Genomic DNA, 19792 nt, shown 5'->3' with positions numbered 1-19792 from the left:
ACGTGTGTTTGCAGAAAATATTGAACCGAGACTGATGCTGCATCGATTGATCTGCATGTAAAACAGCATTTCACTTCAGAAACATTCCACATTCCCACTGCTGTGTTTCTCAATTACACCAACAGGCTTTGGATGGCGGGAGTGCCGCTGGGTGTCCGGCGTGAATATGAAATAAACTCTGGCCGAAGATAAGAGGGAGGGGGGAACATGTGGGCGGAATTGGAAAATTCCCCATACCACCGCACCCGCCTCGACAAGCTGATGGACTATTAAACTGAGGAGACATCACAATCAAGCCAGATTGTGTTTTCACCCAATGTCCACACATTCGCAGTTCCAGCAGGGGATCACTGGGTAGGGGTCAGGTGCGGGAACCTTGCTCAATTTTCCCTCCCTCACCCAGACCTCATCACATCAGCTGAGATCAGCCAACTCCGCAGCACACCAGGATCCAAACGGGGACCTTCTTGGTTTCCTGTGCAAAGGAGTTGATGATAGTACCAGTGTGGCATGGGTTATTGGAGACGTTTAGTGCCATGTTATAGAAAGACCCAAAGACAATATAGGGGTAGAAATCGGTAGGCATTGCACCTGTTTTTTGGCGTAAAATGGGCGCAAAGCCTCCCAATTTAGCAGTGGGGATAGCTTGCACCCAACCTGCGCTGGCGTTGATCCCGCAGCCAAACTTGTGGGGGCCTTTTTTAGACATCCGGGACAGACGCCTAAAGCAGGCGTTCGGCCTCTTACATCTGTAAATTAGGCGCTCTTGAAAGACCACAACTGAGAAATCAGTTGGTGTAGGCTAATTTCTAGGCCTATGATACAAGACTACTGTGAAAAGTATATTTTAAAAGTAGCAGCTGGTGCATTCTAGGAAATTCATACCGAAGGGAACTCTCTGCCACATTTAGTGTAAACTTGAACCAGGCATAATTGTGTTTCAAACGTACAAATGCAGTGAACCAAATCACGCCATTAACTCACAGTGTAAATCATTATAATGGAAAATCCTGAACCATTCATAGAATACTCCCCAGTTATTTTGTTTTAATGCTTATAGCACATAGAACATGGTCAGTCTGCCAAGTCTGTCTGAGAGGCAGCCACGTTTAATCACTATTGTGGGCAATCAATGCTTTTGGAAAACATTGTTAATTTTGTTTGCATTTAAATTACTGAATGGAAATTAAAGGGCTGCGGCACAAAGACTTGCAAATTTGATTTTTTTTAATTTAGAGTTTATGGAAATTCTGTTATAACCATAAAATCTTTTGGCAAACTGTTATGAATTTGTCAGGATCAAGCTGAAGTGAGTGGATTGTGTGAACAGTGAGGTCCCATCAGGCATAACCTTGTGTTTTAATTGGTCTCCACCTCAGGAGCGGATCAAAGATTGGTTCAATCTAAGGAAATAAAGGATAGTTGTGCATAGAGCTGTATAGGAATGGGAGAATCAGCGGGATGCCTTGGGGTCATTATCGTTTACATTGGGCATAAATGAGTTGGGAAGTAGGGGCAGAAACAAAGGGAGCGATTTTGCCAGCCCTGGGGAGGCAGGTATGGAGGCAGGACTGGCGGGAAAATGGCAGAATTTGGGGGCGGGTGCCCAACCTGCTCCCAACCCGCCTCCCAACCTGCCTATTTAACAGGCAGAAAATAGGATTACCCCCTTTCTGCCCTCATAAGTGCGGGCTTCCCGAAGGCTCCAAAACACACCAGCTCAGCGAGGCGAGTAGGGGGTCTGCAGGGGTCGGGGGGCGAGTGCAAAAGTGTGCTGTGAAGGTATGTGAAGGGTGCAAGAGTGTAGAGGTGAGTAAGTGCAAAGTGTTTTTAAAGGTGTACTTACCTTTGTTTCTTCCTGCAGGCTTCAGTCGGTTTGTATGTGGAGAGTCTCGGACCTCCGTGTTGCAGATGAGAGATGGCCATTGCATTCTCAGATGCAACAGCCATCTTATTTCTGTAAAAGAAAGAAGGTTGATGAGATCTTGTATGCAAGACCTCATCAAACTGCAGAGAATGTCACTGTTTGACAGCTGGGTGGGCTTAACAAGGTCAATCAAGGGAAAATAGCGTGGGTTGGCCACAAATCGATGGAGGCGGGACATCGACCCGACAAGCAGCAGTCCCGCCCCCAACGCACCCCCATTCACAAAATCACCCCCAAAGCTATCTTAAGTAATTGAGGGAGAAAGCTATCTAAACTAGCTAATGATACAAAATTGAAGGAGAGTGGAGCTGCAAACAGGGTACAAGTGGTCCAAATACAGAAGAAGGTGGAAAGATTGGGGATTGGGCTAACAAGTGGCAGATGCCATTTAATGCGTACAAATTCAGGGGCTGGGGAATAAGTAATGGGAATGTAAGAGGAACAGTAACAAACTACAGGATACAACACAGGAAGGAGATATGGAGATTCTAGTGCACAGACTCGATTTTAAAATTCTCAGCATCGTGTTCAAATGCCTCCGTGGCCTCGCCCCTCCTTATCTCTGTAACCTCCTCCAGCCCTACCTACCAACCTCCAAGAACTCTGTGTTCTTCCACTTCTGGCCTCTTGTGAACCCCCGACTTCCTTCGTCCCACCATTGGCGGCCGTGCCTTCAGCTGTCTAGGCCCTAAGCTCTGGAATTTCCTCCCTAAACCTCTCTGCCTCTCCGCGTCTCTTTCCTCCTTTAAAACCTCCCTTAAAACCTTTCCAGACTGGATTTTAGTATTTTTTAAAAAATAAATGAATACAAGGAAAATTCTGACATGATTTTTTTGTAAATATAAATTTATGTTTCTACAGGGACCTGATGCCTAAAACACTGGATGGACAAATCACCATGGAGAAAACTCCCAGTTACTTTGTTACCAAGGAGGCAGCTGGCCGAATCTATGCAATGTCCAAGGATGCCAAGCTAATAGTGGTGGTTCGGGACCCTGTCACGCGGGCTATTTCTGACTACACGCAAACTCTCTCGAAAAAACCCGATATCCCCAGTTTTGAGAGCTTGGTTTTCAAAAACAGGACTACAGGCCTGATTGACACCTCGTGGAGCGCGATTCAGATCGGCATCTATGCCAAGCACCTGGAGAATTGGCTTCTCTATTTCCCCATGGGCCAAATCCTGTTTGTGAGTGGAGAGAGGCTGATCAATGACCCAGCGGGAGAACTCGGCAAGGTGCAAGACTTTCTGGGTCTGAAGAGAATCATCACAGACAAACATTTCTATTTCAACAAGACCAAGGGCTTCCCTTGCTTGAAAAAGCCCGAGGGCAGCAGCAAGCCCCATTGCCTGGGCAAAACAAAAGGCAGAACTCATCCCAACATTGACCCAGAGGTGGTGCAGAGGCTGAGAGACTTCTACCGACCTTTTAACATGAAATTTTACCAAATGACGGGACAGAACTTTGGCTGGGATGACTGAAATACTAAATATGTAAAATATTCCCAACAAGACTATATGAAGTAAAATAATAAGAAAAAAGATATTCTGGAGTAAATTTGAGCAGGAATCTGTTGGAAGCAAGGCTGTTTTATCCTTAGGTTCAAAGATGCATTTTTCCTGAATTATTTATTGAAACTATTAGCCACATATTAGACAAGAATATAGAATAAGCAATCTAGCACATATGCATTAGTGTTCAGTTTCACTTGGAATTATTTAGAGGTTTTAGACACTTGTTATCTCAAAACTGCAAAAATCTTTAGCAGAAATTGTTATTTTTACAGAGTTGCGAATTCTTTGTGTTACTTTAATATTTTATTCACAGATTTCTTTAACTAAGGGTGCTGTTTCTGTATTGGGTAATTTATTTTACCTCATTGACGAGTTTTTAAAAAGCACACATTTAATAAAGTTTACGGGTATTTATAACAATATCATTTGTAATCAGGAGTCACTACTTGCCTGTAAGGACATGTTAGGAACTGGTATATCATGTATCTTTTATTTATTATATTTGTTACTGTATCTTACTTTGCCCTTTTTTTGTGTGAACAAAGGAAAGCTTTGGTGAGTGAAGGAGACACTTCAGAATTAGTATCTCTCTATTGGGATTTTCAGCATATAAATGTGCCCAAATGCAAAAAGATCTCCAAATATATTTACTGATAAGCGAACTGCAAAAACATGCCCCCCCAATAAAAATTTAAAAGCTGATTTAATACATGTATTAAAAATGGGAGTTAGGAGTGAAAGGAAAGCCAGACAGAATGTTTCCACCAACAAGGTAATGGAGTTGTGGTGAAGAGAAATAGGCCCCTATATTTATTTGAAAACATATGTTTGTCTTTTAAAAGAAACAAGTGCACAAAACTTTAATATCCATGGAATGGTGCAATTATTTTTAGTGCACTGCTGGGTTTAATTTGTGAGGAAGAACTAATAACTACTTTGTGGCACTTTATAGTCTTCATACTCCAACTGCTGTGGTATCTTAAAAAAAGGTGGTTGTTTTTGACTGTTAATCCAACTGCGAATTGGTTGCATGATTTGCAATTGCTGGAAATTTGAAATAAGAATAAAAAAATATTGAAACACACAGAAGAGGCAGCTCAAACCCTCCAGTCCTGACGATCAGTCTCACCAGAAATATTCACCCATCATTTCCATTTTCAGATACCTGCTGTATATTTCCAGCATTTTCTGATTTCATTGTTTTGTTGCATGGATTCTTTAGCACATTTCAGAAGGTAGATGTTGCCCAGGCGCTATTATCCAAAATTGGAATGGAGAGAGATATTCATCGAAAAATGATGCCATAGATTAAACAAAGTGGAAGAGGGTGCCTTCCACTCTTCTTCCCCAGTACGGGTATATAAATTTCTCTCCCTGACCAGATTATATTGTGCATTGTGGAACAGGATCACATGAAATTTGTTTCACACAAAGGCCCAGAATTTGCTGGGAAAATAACAGCAAGTTTAATACACACGCCGTTATTAGTTGTAAATATGTGGTGAGGAAGAGATACGACGTGAGTTGCAAATCACCACAAATTGCGGGACGATTTGTGCCACTCTGCCACTAGCCTCGCGAAAACAGGAGCTCGCCCTCAACCTCCCTGTGAATTTCAAGCAATTGCTGCATTTGCACAATAGATGTGAATTAAACTCACCGCAGAAATTTAGGGATGGTATTCAATGGCGTAAGGATCCTTTTAATGATGAGATTTATGTCCCTGCAACACCACTCAATCTCTCTGGCCCAGAAAGGGAACAATTGAAACTCTGGAGTCTCCATCCTGTAGGTCTTCTTCTTAGGCAGTCCCTCGGAAACGAGGATGACTTGTTTCCACTTTAAAAATGAGTTCTCAGGTGACTGATGAGTCCAATGCGGGACCTACAGTCTCTGTCACAGGTGTGGCAGACGGTGGTTGAAGGGACGGGTGGGTGGGGTGCTTGGGTTGACGTGCGCTCCTTGCACTGCCTGCACTTGGCTTCCGCTTGCTCCCGGCGAAGAGACTCGAGGTGTTCAGCGCCTTCCCGGATGCTTCTCCTCCACTTTGTGTGGTCTTGGGCCAGGGATTCCCAGGTGTCGGTGGGGATGTTACACTTTTTCAAGGAGGCTTTGAGGGTGTCCTTGAAGCATTTCCTCTGCCCACCTGGGGCTGTCTTGCCATGCCGGAGCTCCGAGTAGAGCGTTTGTTTTGGGAGTCGCGTATCGGGCATGCGGACAATGTGACCCGTCCATTGGAGCTGATTGAGCGTGGTCAAAGCTTCGATGCTGGGGGTGTTGACCTGAGCAAGAACACTCCTACTGTCAACAAGGGCAGACATCGACAACGAAGTCCAACACCGCCTTCAGTGTGCCAGTGCAGCCTTCGGTCACCTGAGGAAGAGAGTGCTTGAAGACCAGGACCTCAAACCCGGCACTAAGCTCATGGTCTAAAGAGCTGCAGTGAAACCCGCCCTGCTGGTGCGCCTATCCTGCCAATGGATTTGCAGGATCTTGCGGAGGCAGCGTTGGTGGTACCTCTCCAGTGCTTTGAGGTGCCTGCTGTACATGGTCCATGTCTCTGAAGCATACAGCAGGGCGGGTATCACTGCAGCCTTTGTGAGATCAAAGAAGGCCATGTACAGCGGTTGGTGCTGTTCCCTGCATTTCTCTTGTAATTGATGTGCGGTGAAGATCATGTCCATTGTGCCCCTTAGTGGGCGGAATCCGCATTGCGACTCTGGGAGGAGCTCTTTGGCCACTGGGAGAAGGCGATTGAGGAGGATTCTTGCGATGACTTTCCCTGTGGCAGACAGCAGGGTAACTCCTCTGTAATTACCGCAATCGGACTTGTCACCTTTCTTGAAGATGGTCACAATTATAGCATCTCTGAGATCCCCTGGCATGCTCTCCTCCTTCCAGATAAGAGAAATGAGTTCATGAATTCATGCCAGTAGTGCTTCTCTGCCATGCTTTAGTGCCTCGGCGGTGATTCCATCTGCTCCTGAGACCTTGTTGTTCTTCAGTTGTCAGATGGCCTTTTCAACCTCATGCTGGGCTGGGGTTGTGCTGAGATGGTGGTGGGTAGCATGCTGTGGGATGGAGTTGAGGAAACTCGCATCGAAGACAGAGTCGCGGTTAAGGAGATCTTTGAAGTGCTCCTTCCAGCGGGCACTGACTGCCTCTGTCCTTGATGAGTACCTCTCTGTTCTTGGCCTGCAGTGGGGTAGGGCCTTGGGTGCTTGGGCCGTAGATGGTCTTGACTGTGCTAAAGAATCCATGCACGTCGTGGTTGTCGGCTAGCTGCTGGATCTCCTGCGCTTTCTGCACCCACCATCTGTTCTTTAGGTCGCGAGTTTTTTCTTGGACCTCGGCCTTTAGACTTCTGTAGAGCTGCTTTCTTGCTCTCGAGTTCTGTTGCTGTTTCCAGATCAGGAATGCCTTGCGCTTGCAGCTTATTAGCTCCTGGATCTCCTGGTCATTCTCGTCGAATCAGTCTTGGTGTTTCCTGGTTGAGTGACTGAGCGTCTCTTCACAGGTGCTGATTATGGAGGCCTTGAGAGCAGACCAGGCGCTGTGGGCACTCTGTGTCTCTGCATCACTGGGAGTCGTCAGGTTGTTTGTGAGGCGCAGGCTGAATAGGGCTCTCTTTGAGTGCTCCAGCGTTAATCTTCCTGCGGCATTGTTTCTGTTGCCGCCACTGTTTTGGGGCTACATTGATGGAGATGACAGAGCGGATTAGGCGGTGGTCTGTCCAGCAGTCGTCAGCTCCTGTCATGGCGTGGGTGATGCGGACGTCCTTGTGGTCCCTCGCTCGGACGATGATGTAGTCCAGCAGATGCCAGTGCTTGGAGCGAGGGTGCTGCCATAAAGCCTTGTACTTGTCTCACTGACGGAACAAGGTGTTGGTTATGACAAGGTCATGCTTTAAGCATTTACTACCTACATCCTGTAGGTAGTAAATTGTTCTTAGAGGTTTTTAAAATTTAAAATGTAAATTTTTTTCTTACTTTTCCTTTCTGTCTCTTACATTTTCTTTCTCTTAAGCCCTCTCTTTATTTCTCTTTCTGCACCTAATTTGACTCTAATTCACCTTATTTCCTTCTCCGTCATTCTGCTGTTTCTTTCTCTATCCTTAAATCTCATTAGTTAAGGAGATAGACTGTTGGTCCTGTCGTTCAGCAAGGTCCTAGATACCCCAAAGTGTCTGCTAGTTCAAAGCACAAAACTTCCCAGATTTCAATGATCATTGTCACAAAATTAACTATCGTACTCACAGAAGTCACACTGTTGCAGTGAAGACGGTCTTTCTGAGGCTACGGTTAAACCATTTGTTGGGGCAGAACAGAGAAAGTCATACTTTACACCTGATGCTTGCCTTGCCTAATTGTGTAATACTGGGAGCGTAAAGTAGAAAAGTATTCCATTCCTCAGCACTGGTATCCCTCACCTTAATATAAGCACAAAAATTCACGTTATAAATTGAGGTGAAACCAAGCATTGAAGGGATTCTAATACAGGAAACTTTCGTTTAACCAGAGGTTAAATGTCCGGAAAGCTCTATCTACCGGCAAAATTCAGGAGCCGTTTCCTATAAGTTTTTTTACTTCTCGTTGCTTTTTTTTTCCAGTCAGGCTCTGCAAGGTCCAGCTGAAGCTGTTGCTTAGCTACAGAGACACTTTTAAGCTGCAGCCGACTGTTTTGAAGCTGTTGCTAAGCAACAGGGTTTGTTGATTCACACGGAGCTCAAAAGCTCCGTATGTTTTAACATTAGCGCTGGTTTCTACGGCAGTTTTGATGGTACGGCACCAGCTCGGTCCCGTCAGTGCCGGATACCAGAAAGTTTCCTGTATCTTCATAAAATAATTAAAGATGTCAGTCCATTCGAGAAGATCTACAATGAAGAGAAACTTAATTTCATTTCCTATTCCTCTACTCTTTCCGCTAAAGCAACATACAGGTTTAGTGTTAACTGTGTTTCTCTCTCCACGGATGCTGCCTGACCTGCTGAGTGTTTCCAACATTTTTTGTTGTTGTTTCAGATTTCCAGCATCCACAGTATTTTGCTATTGTATACAGGTTTAGTGTCCTCTGATCTTTCAATGGTGGCAATTTCTATTCTTTGTAAAGGATTAAACTTATTTATCTATTATTCAGTTTAACACTTGAAACCAATTATTCCTACTGCAATTAAAGCAAGACCTCCAGGACAGAGAACAGTGTTTGCCAAAACAAAACCCAGAAATGCAATGACCCCTTTGTACAGAATGAGCCACAATATAAACATCTGTCTCATCACTGCTCTCAATCATATCTTGTATTAATCACTTGCAGTCATTTTCAATCTGTAAAGCTTTATTGGAATAGACGGTGCTCCAGGAACTTTGTAACTCTCAGATTACTTCCCAGTGGCTTTGTATTTCTCAAAGTCACATCTCAATTCCATGAACACCCCCACCAACCTCTTGAGCCCAGGCGTTCTAACCGCCTAAAGGCAGGCTTCCATTATTTCAGTAGATGAGGCACCTAAGATACTGCTTTGTTTTTCTTAAGCAGATCTTCCTTCCTCGGTGTTGGGATTTGTGGCTCTTTTAATTTGTGGCTCTTTTAAATCTGTCCCAAGTCATGATTTTAGAATTGACCTATTGAATAAATACTGGAAATAATAAGAAGAACTCATGGTTTCTTTTCAACTGTTGGGAAAAATAAATCCTTCACTTTCTTTTTATGCAATTTGTACTTGGGAAACTTTACTGTGACGATATGTTCATGTGCCAGTGAATGCTGAGAGTGGAAGATGTGATTGTGAATTAAATATTTCCATGTTGACTATATTTTGCATATTAACACCATCTAGCCACTCTTGTGTCCTCACCTAGTCTGGTTTCAGTGGTTCCACTGGCACCCTTTAGGTTAGGTAGTTACTTTCAACATATGCACGAGGCGCTGATGAACTCTGTGTCAATTTGGTTTCTAAAAGGTCCAACAAATAACTATTCTAGAAGGATTATTGTTTTTCCTGGAAATGTTTTAAAGGTAGATGCCACATGGATTTTAGGCAAAAGATCTGTTTTAATTGTTTTTCTACAGCTCCACAACAGAAGAGGTTCAGCTTGGCATGTTTAATTTAAGCTTCATTCACCAGGTGGTGCAATTGGTAAAAGAAAGGTGTTACAAAAACGGAACAACTGTACTTTGCAGATGCAAGAGAGACAATAATTAAACAACCTTTGAACACTATGGGACACATTGGATGAGACATTAGCTTTGATTTTAATGGTGGCGTGAGGGAGCAGAGTGACAAGTTTATCTGGTTGCGCTGGCGGAAGGGAATGGGCACAAAGGTAAGTCGTTCGGGGGAGGGGAGAACCGGGAGACTTTCACGGTCGAGGGAGGGGGAAACCCAGGGCTAGGGAGGCCCAAGGGTCCTCGTGGGGCCCAGAGGAGCGCTCCTCTTGACCCAGAAAGAAGCCATTAAATGTATTAAGCAATCTTACCTTGCTGTGTCTCTTCTGGCTCTAGAGCCCTTTTGCTAGCTTTGCCCGGTGCAGTTAGCATTGCGCGTGGCTCGGGACTAAAATCATGTGGGGGGTCCAAATGACATCATCGGACCACGACTTCTGAATATTTATGAGGTTCTCACCTGCCTGCAAGAAGTGCATCACATGCCTACCGTAATCCAGGAGGTTAAAATCAGGGCAATTGTGTATAAGAGTTTAGAATTGTCATTGTGCTTTTGTCTCAACATTAATGGCAGTCTGACGTAACATTCTGAGATGGTGTTTGTGTTAATGGTGATGTGATATTTGAGTGACTGCATCTTAGTTTAATGTAGGGTGTGGTTTCTGTGACTGTATTAAGGGAAGTGTGCATTACTGTAAAGGCACAGAATATGAGTCCAACACAAGAACTTCAAATTCAAGCACTAAAAATTGAAAAAAAAGAGCACGTCCAGTTTGATTGTTTTCACATGACAGTTCATGCGACTCATGAATTAGCTTCTGTAAAGCTGCTGGATGTTTTCTTGAGGTCAATGAAACTTCAGACACAAATATATGGACAAAGATGGGTTTGTGGACCTCAGGCATTTAGACCTTAACTGATCAGAATTAATTTAAACTAAGTCACAGGATGTTGAAAAATCAATAGTAAAAACAGTAAAACGTAAACATGCAGCAGATTGAAGTATTTTGATGATAGCACAGGATTTTAACAAACTTTTTTAAATAAATGCAATGAATATAATTTGCTTTTGGCCTTACTGCTGGAAGCTGCAATTCTTAACAAGTCTGCTATGATCTAATTACATAATTCACTCTAACATTCAAAGCATGTATGTGAGCATAGTGATGCCCTTTTATACTCAGTGCTATAAGCAGTGCATGAGACCATTGTTTGCATGACTGAATGATAAATGTACGTTACTGGTGTTAAAGTAATTTTTCACTGGTCGCAATTCTAGTGAGGCTGGTACAAATTGAAAGAGATGTGTCTGTGCACTTCATTAACTATAGGGAACATAGGAATTGCCCCATGGATTAGAAAATTGCCATGTCACTCCATTATTTAAGAAGGATGGGAGAGATAAACCATAAAATTATAGACCTATTAGTCGAACGTCTGTTGTGTGAATTTGTAAAGGGTAAATCATATCTACCTAACCTAGTTGTAATTTTTTGAGGCGGTCACAAAAATGGTAGATATGGGATGTTTTTAATATGGACTTCCAGAAGGCATTCGATAAGGTTCCACACAAGAGACTGTTAGCAAAAATGAAAAGCGAATGGAATTGGAGGCAAATTTTTGACATGTGTTGTCAAACACATGGATCATAGCAGACTGACTAGGAGGTAAGAGACAGAGAGTGGGATAATGGGTATATACTCCAATTGGCAGGGTGTGACTAGTGGTGCCCCCCACCCCCCGCTGCCTCAGACCCCCTCCCCCAGGTATCTGCACCTGGCTTCAGCTTCTCACTATATTTAGTAATGACTTAGATGAAGGAGAGAGCCGTATATCCGTTTTCTGATGACAATAAGTTCGATGCCACAATAAGTCGTGTAGATTGTAGCAGAAAGTTGCCAAGCGACATTGATAGATTAAGTGAGTGGCTAAAACTGTGGCTGATGGAGTTCAATGCGAGGAAGTGCGAGGTCATCCACTTTGGGTCTAAAAAAATTAGACCTGAATATTTCCTAAATGGTGAGAAGCTAGGAACTGTGGAGGAGCAGAGAGATTTAGAAGTCCATGTACAGAAATCACTAAAAACTAGTGAGCAGGTACAAAAAATATAATTTACAAGGCTAATGGAATGTTAACCATCATCTCTGGGGGTCTGGATTACAAAGGGGTGGAAGTTATGCTACAGTTGTATAAAGCTCTGGTTAGACCGCACCGGGAATACTGTGTTCAGTTCTGGGCACCGCACTTCAGGAAAGATATACTGGCCTTGGACGGGGTGCAGTGCAGATACACCAGAATGATACCAGGGCTAAAAGGGTTAAATTATGAGGACAGATTGCATAGACTAGGCTTGTACTCCCTTGAGTATTGAAGATTAAGGGGTGATCTAATTGTGTTTAAGATGATGGATTTGTTACAGCAGATAGAGAGAAACTATTTCCTCTGTTGGCGGGAGTCCAGAATAATGGGGCATAACCTTAAAGTTAAAGCTAGTCTGTTCAGGGGTGATGTAAGGAAGCACTTCTTCACACAAAGGGTAGTGGAAATCTGGAACTCTCTCCACTAAAAAGCTGTTGAGGCCAATTGAAAAATGTCAAATCTGAGATTGATAGATTTTTGTTAGGTAACGGTATTAAAGGATATGAAACCAAGGTGGATAAATGGAGTGAAGATACAGATTAGCCATGATCTAATTGGAAGACGGAGCGGGCTTGAGGGGCTGAATGGCCTATGTTCCCAACATTATCGATTGGAATATAAACCTTGAGATTTCAGAGTCAACAAGCATCTTATCGCAAAAAGGATGATGCCTTGGCACTCGTTAAATCAATAATGGTTATCTAGTTTGTGGTGCAGCACCTAATGGAGATATACAGCATGTGACAGGGTCAGGCATTAGCTCGTTTCTATTGGCTATTGCTTCATCTGTATGGAAGTTAATACCCAAATTAACAAATTTTTATAAAAAGAAACTCATATGTTTGTTTACATGAGAATATGTAGAGTGCTAACATTCCACTGCATTCTCTATCAGTAGGATAATGCATGGCCATTAACATGCTTGGCTGGTTTTATGGCAATCATGGGAGGCAGCTGGTCCCATTCATACAAATACCATATTCTATCCAGTCATTGGTATCTTCTATTGCTAAACTATATCTTATTCTTCATTACCTAAAGACACGGGACGCAGATACAGATTTTTAACGTGCTGTGAAAATTACTGCACTTTAAATTTTAAATGACACTGTCACTGAGGAGCCAGCCATTCGGCACATTCGGTGAACAACACGCCTGTCAGTCCCTGCCCCGAGTTGGACTTTTCCTACTATTATGTAGATTTTTGGTAAGTACATGCATACAGTAAAACAGAGAATAATGCAACGGTTATTCATAATGTGACCGATTAATAACATATAGAACTAAATAGAAGTTAATCTGTATAAAGAATTCTGTAAATAGAAGGGACAAAGATAATGGTAATGGATGAGCAATGGGTGCAGTCTGAACTGAAGACATACAGGGACCACCAGCTGGAAGCCTACATCCAAGCAATGAGGCCATACCTCTCAAATAAGGACAGACACAACTGAATTAGCATTGCCCAGTCCATCCGGGAGACTGGAGCTCCCACTTAGGCTTGGAAAAAGACCATGAGAGAAAGAAGGTAAAATAATAGAAAACTAGATCAACCCCATGAGAAAGAATGCACCCTTAAAAGTCAGGTGAAAGGCTCCAAAGACTCATTGCATCTACAGTGAATGACAGCATTTCTTTTGCTCCTTCAACCCCATACAACATTCCACCAACATCTTACAAGAGGGGGACTCCATCCAGATATCAGAGGTTGTGCTATCATTTGCCACAAATAATATTCCAGGGAGACAATACTCAAAGAAGCACAAGCTAATTCAAGAACAGAAGGAAATAATTCTCTTTGAAAGAACCATTTTCCAGAGGCAATCTATACTGACCACACAACCTGGAACCACTTACCAGTGCTGCAAATGTACAATATAAAGAAGGAGCGTAATGAGACAGACAAAGGGGATCTTTGATATCATGGCCAATATGGTTGCTTCTGAAGACAAGTCTAGAATATGTGAAAAAGGCTTCCAGCAGCAGTTTAAAAGGCATACATGAAGTTCAAGGATATAATGAAATAAACATTTACTGCAGCATTTCAGCCATAAGAATAATGAAGCAGTCCATGCCCACATGCAACAAGACCTGGACAACGTTCAGGCTTGGGCTGATAAGTGGCAAGTAACATTCGCGCCACAGAAGTGCCAGGCAATGACTATCTCCAACAAGTGAGAGTCTAACCACTGCCCCTTGACATTCAATGGCATTACCCTCACTGAATCCCCCACTATCAACATCTTGTGGGTCACCATTGACCAGAAACTTAACTGGACCAGCCACATAAATACTGTGGCAACAAGGGCAGGTCAGAGGCTAGGTATTCTGCGGTGAGTGTCTCACTTCCTGACTCCCCAAAGCCTTTCCACCATCTACAAGGCACAAGTAAGGAGTGTGATGGAATACTCTAATTTGCCTGGATGAGTGCAGCTCCAACAACATCAAGAAGCTCAACACCATCCAGGACAAAGCAACCACTTGATTGGCACCCCATCTACCACCTTAAACATTCATTCCCTCCACCACCGGTGTACCATGGCTGCAGTGTGTACCATCTACAAGATGCACTGCAGCAACTCACCAAGGCTTCTTTGGCAGCACCTCCCAAACCCGTGAACTCTTCCACCTAGAAGGACAAGGGCAGCAAGCGCATGGGAACACCACCACCTCCAAGTTCCCCTCCAAGTCACACACCATTCCGACTTGGAAGTATATCGCCATTCCTTCATCGTCACTGGGTCCAAATCCTGCCACTCCCTCCCTAATAGCATTGTGAGAGTACCCTCACCACATGGACTGCAGCAGTTCAAGAAGGCGGCTCACCACCACCTTCTCAAGGGCAACTAGGGATGGGCAATAAATGCTGGCCTGCCAGTGACGCCCACATCCCATGAACAAATTTTTAAAAAGGTACGCCATTACCCTTTGGGATACAGTATGCAAAAATGCCTTTAGTTTTGGGTATTACAACAAACTTTCAATCCATTCTAAAACCTTTGACTTCCTCGCTCACCACAATAGCCCTGTACTGCAGCCAATGCTTGTTTAGAGACAGATAGAGAACATGATTTCAGATATGCACTCCTTATGCTAAAGAGCTAAATCAAACCTTGCTGTCATTTATTGACACGGTTTGACTGCAGCACCTTCAGTTCATGCTAATAGAATGCAATTAAGTGTCTGGAAGAATGTACAATGCTTTCCTAGCACTGAAAAGTCAATTGGCTCAAATGTCATTTAATCCAATTCCATTTCACAGTAACTGCTTTAGAAGCTGATAGCTAACATCACCATGTTATATTTTATTTTGTGCAATCTCATTACCTATTTTATGTTTGCATTATGGCAATCAGTTACTAGTTTATTAAAGTCATTGTCTGTGAAATGCACTACATATATAACTTCCCCTACTCTCATTAGAAAGAAAACACCATTTATTTTGACCAAGTTATTGCGAATATTTTATAGAGATATCTGTCTTGTATGGTGCTTGAGGAAACAGAGATCGTCTACAACCAGAACTGTCCAACCTTGCATTTTCCATTTTGTTATTCATTTCAAAAAATCTTTTGATTAAAGCTCTTGTAAGGTTGCAAAACAAATACATTGAACAGTAGTAAAATATTCTAATGAAGTAGAATCCTGATGGACCGGCTGTTTCCTTCCTGCCCATAATTTTCATATGTTCATAAGTCATCCTATTTGCAGCAACAAGAATGTGCACAGTGATGGGAATATTAAAAAGAAAAGTAATAATCACATTTATTTTAAATACAATTGTTATTAAAGATTGGAGTTAGCCAACATTTAATGTGAAAAACTTTTGAGGTGTGGCACACATGGCTTAACACTGGGATAAATAACTTTGGAAAATTCATTGGACAGATATTCTATAGACTTGAGAGTGAACCTGTATGAACATCCACTTGTTTCAATATATATCAGCACAAGCATAATCAAACTGTTTTGTTTACCTTGATGGTTCAGGGGGAAGTAATGGAGGAATCATGATATGCCTTTTCCAAAGGAAGTTATTTTTTTATTTATTCATGGGATGTGGGCATCGCTGGCAAGGCCAGCATTTATTGCCCATCCCTAGTTGCCCTTGAGAAGGTGGTGGTGGGCCTCCTTCTTGAACCACTGCAGTCCATGTGGTGAAGGTACCTCCATAGTGCGGTTCGGGAGGGAGTTCCAGGATTTTGACCCAGCGACGATGAAGGAATGGTGATATATTTCCAAGTCAGGATGGAGGGGAAATTGGAGGTGATGGTGTTCCCATGTGCCTGTTGCCCTTGTCCTTCTAGGTGGTAAAGGTCATGGGTTTGGGATGTGCTGTCGAAGAAGCCTTGGCGAGTTGCTACAGTGAATCTTGTAGATTGTACGCACTTCAGCCATGGTGGAGGGAGTGAATGTTTAAGGTGGTGGATAGGGTGCCAATCAAGCGGGCTGCTTTGTCCTGGATGGTGTCGTGCATCTTGAATGTTGTTGGAGCTGCACTCTTCCAGGCAAGTGGAGAGTATTACATCACAGTCCTGACTTGTGCCTTGTTGATGGTAGAAAGGCTTTTGGGAGTCAAGAGTTGAGATATTCGCCGCAGAATACCCAGCATCTGACCTGCTCTTGTAGCCACAGTATTTATGTAGCTGGTCCAGTTAAATTTCTGGTCAATGGTGACCCCCAGGATGTTGATGGTGGGGGATTCAGCAATGGTAATGCCGTTGTGAAAGGATTTGCAAATTTCATGTCTCCCCCGAAGGTTTACTTTTGGTTTAGTAAAGAAACCCTGGTTGGACTGAATTTAAAATCCAGGGCTCAACAAGATGGCTGTGGTCAGCCTCATGGCCAAGGCCTGTAAGTTTCAGTTTGGACTCACAAACTTGGATTCCGATGACTGTGAGAAGGAACTTTCCAGAAACTCGAATGCAGACAGACCTTCTGCATTTATGCATGAGAAGCAAACCCAGTGGCATTCGGGCCTCTGATTAAAACCCATCAAGGTTGTTTACACAAACAATCAAGAGCAGGCAAGGCCTATTCAATATGTAATGGGACAAGCTTAGCTGCATTTCAGACCTTCGTTAGAGAATATCGACACTGTTTACAAACGATCAACGGGGCATTCAGACTGGAATGGTCCCATCACAAAACCTGTTGGACAAAGGGGAACACTGATGAGACATTTAAAACTGATTAACCGGCCATCCAGGTCGATGGGCCCAGATCGGTACCTTTTGTATGAGTTTTAACACGTCCAGATCAGACAAAAGAAATGAGCTGATCTGGCGGGAGATAAGGGCTACCGGGAAGGGTATAACTAGTCCCTCGGGAAGTCATCTCTCTCTCTCTCCCACCTCGCCTCCGGTGCCCTGCCGTATCATCAACCCAGCGAGAGGATCGTCGACGAAGAGCCCGTCCAGGGAAGTAGGATACCCGCAGTTACGTTTGAATTACTGGGGTATCTCTGCTTTGGGGCGGTGCAAACCTAAAACATCGGCAGGCAACAGGGCACGGAGCAAGCGTTTCAACATCCTAGACTGGTGAGTATCAATTTTCTGGCCCATTACAAGACAATCTAGATAGGTGCAAAGGGTGGGAGTTAAGGGGAATTGCTAAAGTGTCATTTTAGTCATTTTCCCTCGATGTGTCCATTTCTCCTCCCCCATTAAGTGTAATTGTGTTGCATCCATAGTGATTTTTCTCTGTATAGTAATTGTTTCTCTATTTTTAATAAACATTGGTTTTCTTTGCACCAAACCACTGGTCTCGTTTGTCTATATCGCTACTTGTAAATAAGTCCGGTGGTCAGAACGAAAGGGGAAGTGATTCGAACCGCACGGGGCTGGAGCAGCTCAGACACGACTGACTGGCCAGACACAAACCCCAAACCAAAACCCCCTACAGAAATGGCGACCGCGGCAGGACCATTGGCGACAGTATGCGATATGACAGACAGTGGTGCGGAGGGAGAAACCACAATGGAAGAGAGGTTTTCCACTTATATGTGTAGAAAGGTCAATATCGCCAAGAAATGGGTGGGCGCTATGTTAAAGGCCGAGCGTCCCATAGACGTCGCCGCCCAGTGGACGGCGAGTAAACAGCATAAGAGGGCAATTGAAAAGGCAGTCTGGTTAATGTGTTATAAGAAACAAGTCCTAGTGCTGGACAGTGTTGCAGCAGCACAGGCCGCCAAGCTCAAGAAATTGGCCCTAGAAATGCAGGATAAGGTTTTAGCGGAAGAAAAAATGCTAGTGGCACTTCAGGCGTTAAGCCAAGAAAGAGCGCAGATGGCAAGGGTACACCAGGCAAAGATAGAGCGCCTGGAGACCCGGGCCGACGAAGTGCAACGGGAACATCAGGCAAGGGTAGAACGTCTGGAATACCAGGCCACTGAAATTAAAGCCAGTGCTAGGCAAAAGATGGAGCACTTAGAATACCAGGTCAGAGAGGCGAGGGGCAGCGAGATAAGGCTGCAGGACACGATTTGCGACCTCACCCAAAAATTAAAAGAGCAGGAGGAGAAAGTAAGGGAGGTAAAGGCAGCATACAAGCTAGCCTGCGACCGGGGGTTCAAGGAGGCAGATCACGGGCCCTGTAGGGAGGAGATAGAAAGCTTGGGCATGGCCTTATCGAGGGCAAAGGGCATGGGATGCCTCATCAGCCCGAAGGCGGGCCAGTCGGACTTTACCGGCAACCCAAACAGAACCGTCCCACAGGCAGCACCCAGGACAAAGTTGGCTAGGGAATCAGAGGTCCCACGGCCGCCACCCATAGCTCCGAGCTTAGGGGGGGTGGAGGATGAAGTGGTAGGGGAAGCACAGCAGGCCCCGCTAGATAGGCCGGGACCAGGACCGGTGTACCCCCTCCGACAACGGAGGTACGGCCCGCCCGTTGATGACGAGGACCCAGGGGCCATCCAAAATCAATTTGTGGTGCCGCATGGCACCCAACAGCTCAGGGCCATGGTTAGTCACATCCCCAAGCTCACCGAAAAGGGAGACCCCTCTCTGCATTTCAGGGACATAGAGCAGGCAGCGTGCGTTAATGACTGCGATGATGCAGAGCAAGCTAAGATGCTGCTGTTTTCTCTGGGGAGTGACCTCCTCCAGACCCTACCTGATGAATGTAAAAAGGGGCAGAAAGATTATGAGGATTTGAGGAACGAGATATTGGAGGCCATGGGACTCAATGACGGTAGTCCGTTCGCCTGGGTGGAAAAAACGGTACAGCTCCCAGGGGAATCCCCGCAGGCGTTCGCAGACAGGCTGTGGCCAGTCTACCGGAGTGCATGCCCGGGAATGCCAGCGCGGACATTACTGAACCAAGTCCAATTGACCCACTAGCTCCGTTGTCTAATGACAAACTGCCTGCCCCAAATCCGAGCCCAGGCTGCAGCCTGGTTTGACCCCCGAAGCCCCCAGACCACCGAAGAAACGGTGATCTGCCAGCTCACGGTAGCGTTTAGGAATATGAGGGGTATCGAGATGCCCCAACCCAAGGGAAAAGTCCATGAGGTTAAACCTGGGGGCCAGAATAAGAAAGAGTGGCACCAGGAGGGGAACCGTCCCTCCCAGACTAAGTTAAACTGTTACGGGTGCGGGAAGGACGGCCACTGGCGCAAGGATTGTAAAAATCCATGGAAAGACAATAAAGTAAAGAACCCCACAGCCCCAGCCCAAAAGGCAGAGCCAGGTATCTCTCCCGCTGCAATCGAGCCACTCCTGGAGTCGATACAGTCCCTACGATCTCTCCTCCTGGCCAGCCAGGGGAAAATAGTAGCCACCACCGGTGTTGTAATTGCATCAGCCCCATACAACCCACAGCAATGACTAGAGCCAGCGCAGCCTGTTGACCTGTGTCCCCCAGAAAGACACGCACAAGGAGAGACCTCCTGTAAAATGGAGGAATACCTGCGATGCCAGGTTGCGGAGGCTAAGTTAGTTGAGCAGGCTTTAAGGGAGGAGAACGCTAGGTTAACAGTGAGTGCTGGCAGTTTAGAGGGTCAGCTAAGGGTTTTTAAAATGGTTCATGACCAGTGTGAGCTGTTT

At 44.6% G+C, this 19792-nt stretch overlaps 1 protein-coding gene across 1 annotated transcript in view; it reads left to right on the top strand.

The window, feature by feature from the left end:
• The window catches only part of LOC147102709 (heparan sulfate glucosamine 3-O-sulfotransferase 3A1-like), a 187413-nt gene extending 183548 nt beyond the window's left edge, over nt 1-3865 (top strand). The window contains exon 2 of the mRNA XM_085963436.1: nt 2789-3865. Coding sequence (XP_085819562.1) covers nt 2789-3410 — 622 coding nt within the window. The 3' untranslated portion in view covers nt 3411-3865. The remainder of the gene's footprint in view (nt 1-2788) is intronic.
• Nucleotides 3866-19792: the final 15927 nt, after the last annotated feature.

This window comes from Somniosus microcephalus, chromosome 21 (genome assembly GCF_052327205.1).
Source record: "Somniosus microcephalus isolate GS21.2 chromosome 21, FLI_Smic_1.0, whole genome shotgun sequence".
Lineage (NCBI taxonomy): Eukaryota > Metazoa > Chordata > Chondrichthyes > Squaliformes > Somniosidae > Somniosus > Somniosus microcephalus.
This window is presented reverse-complemented; position numbering and strand designations above follow the sequence as displayed.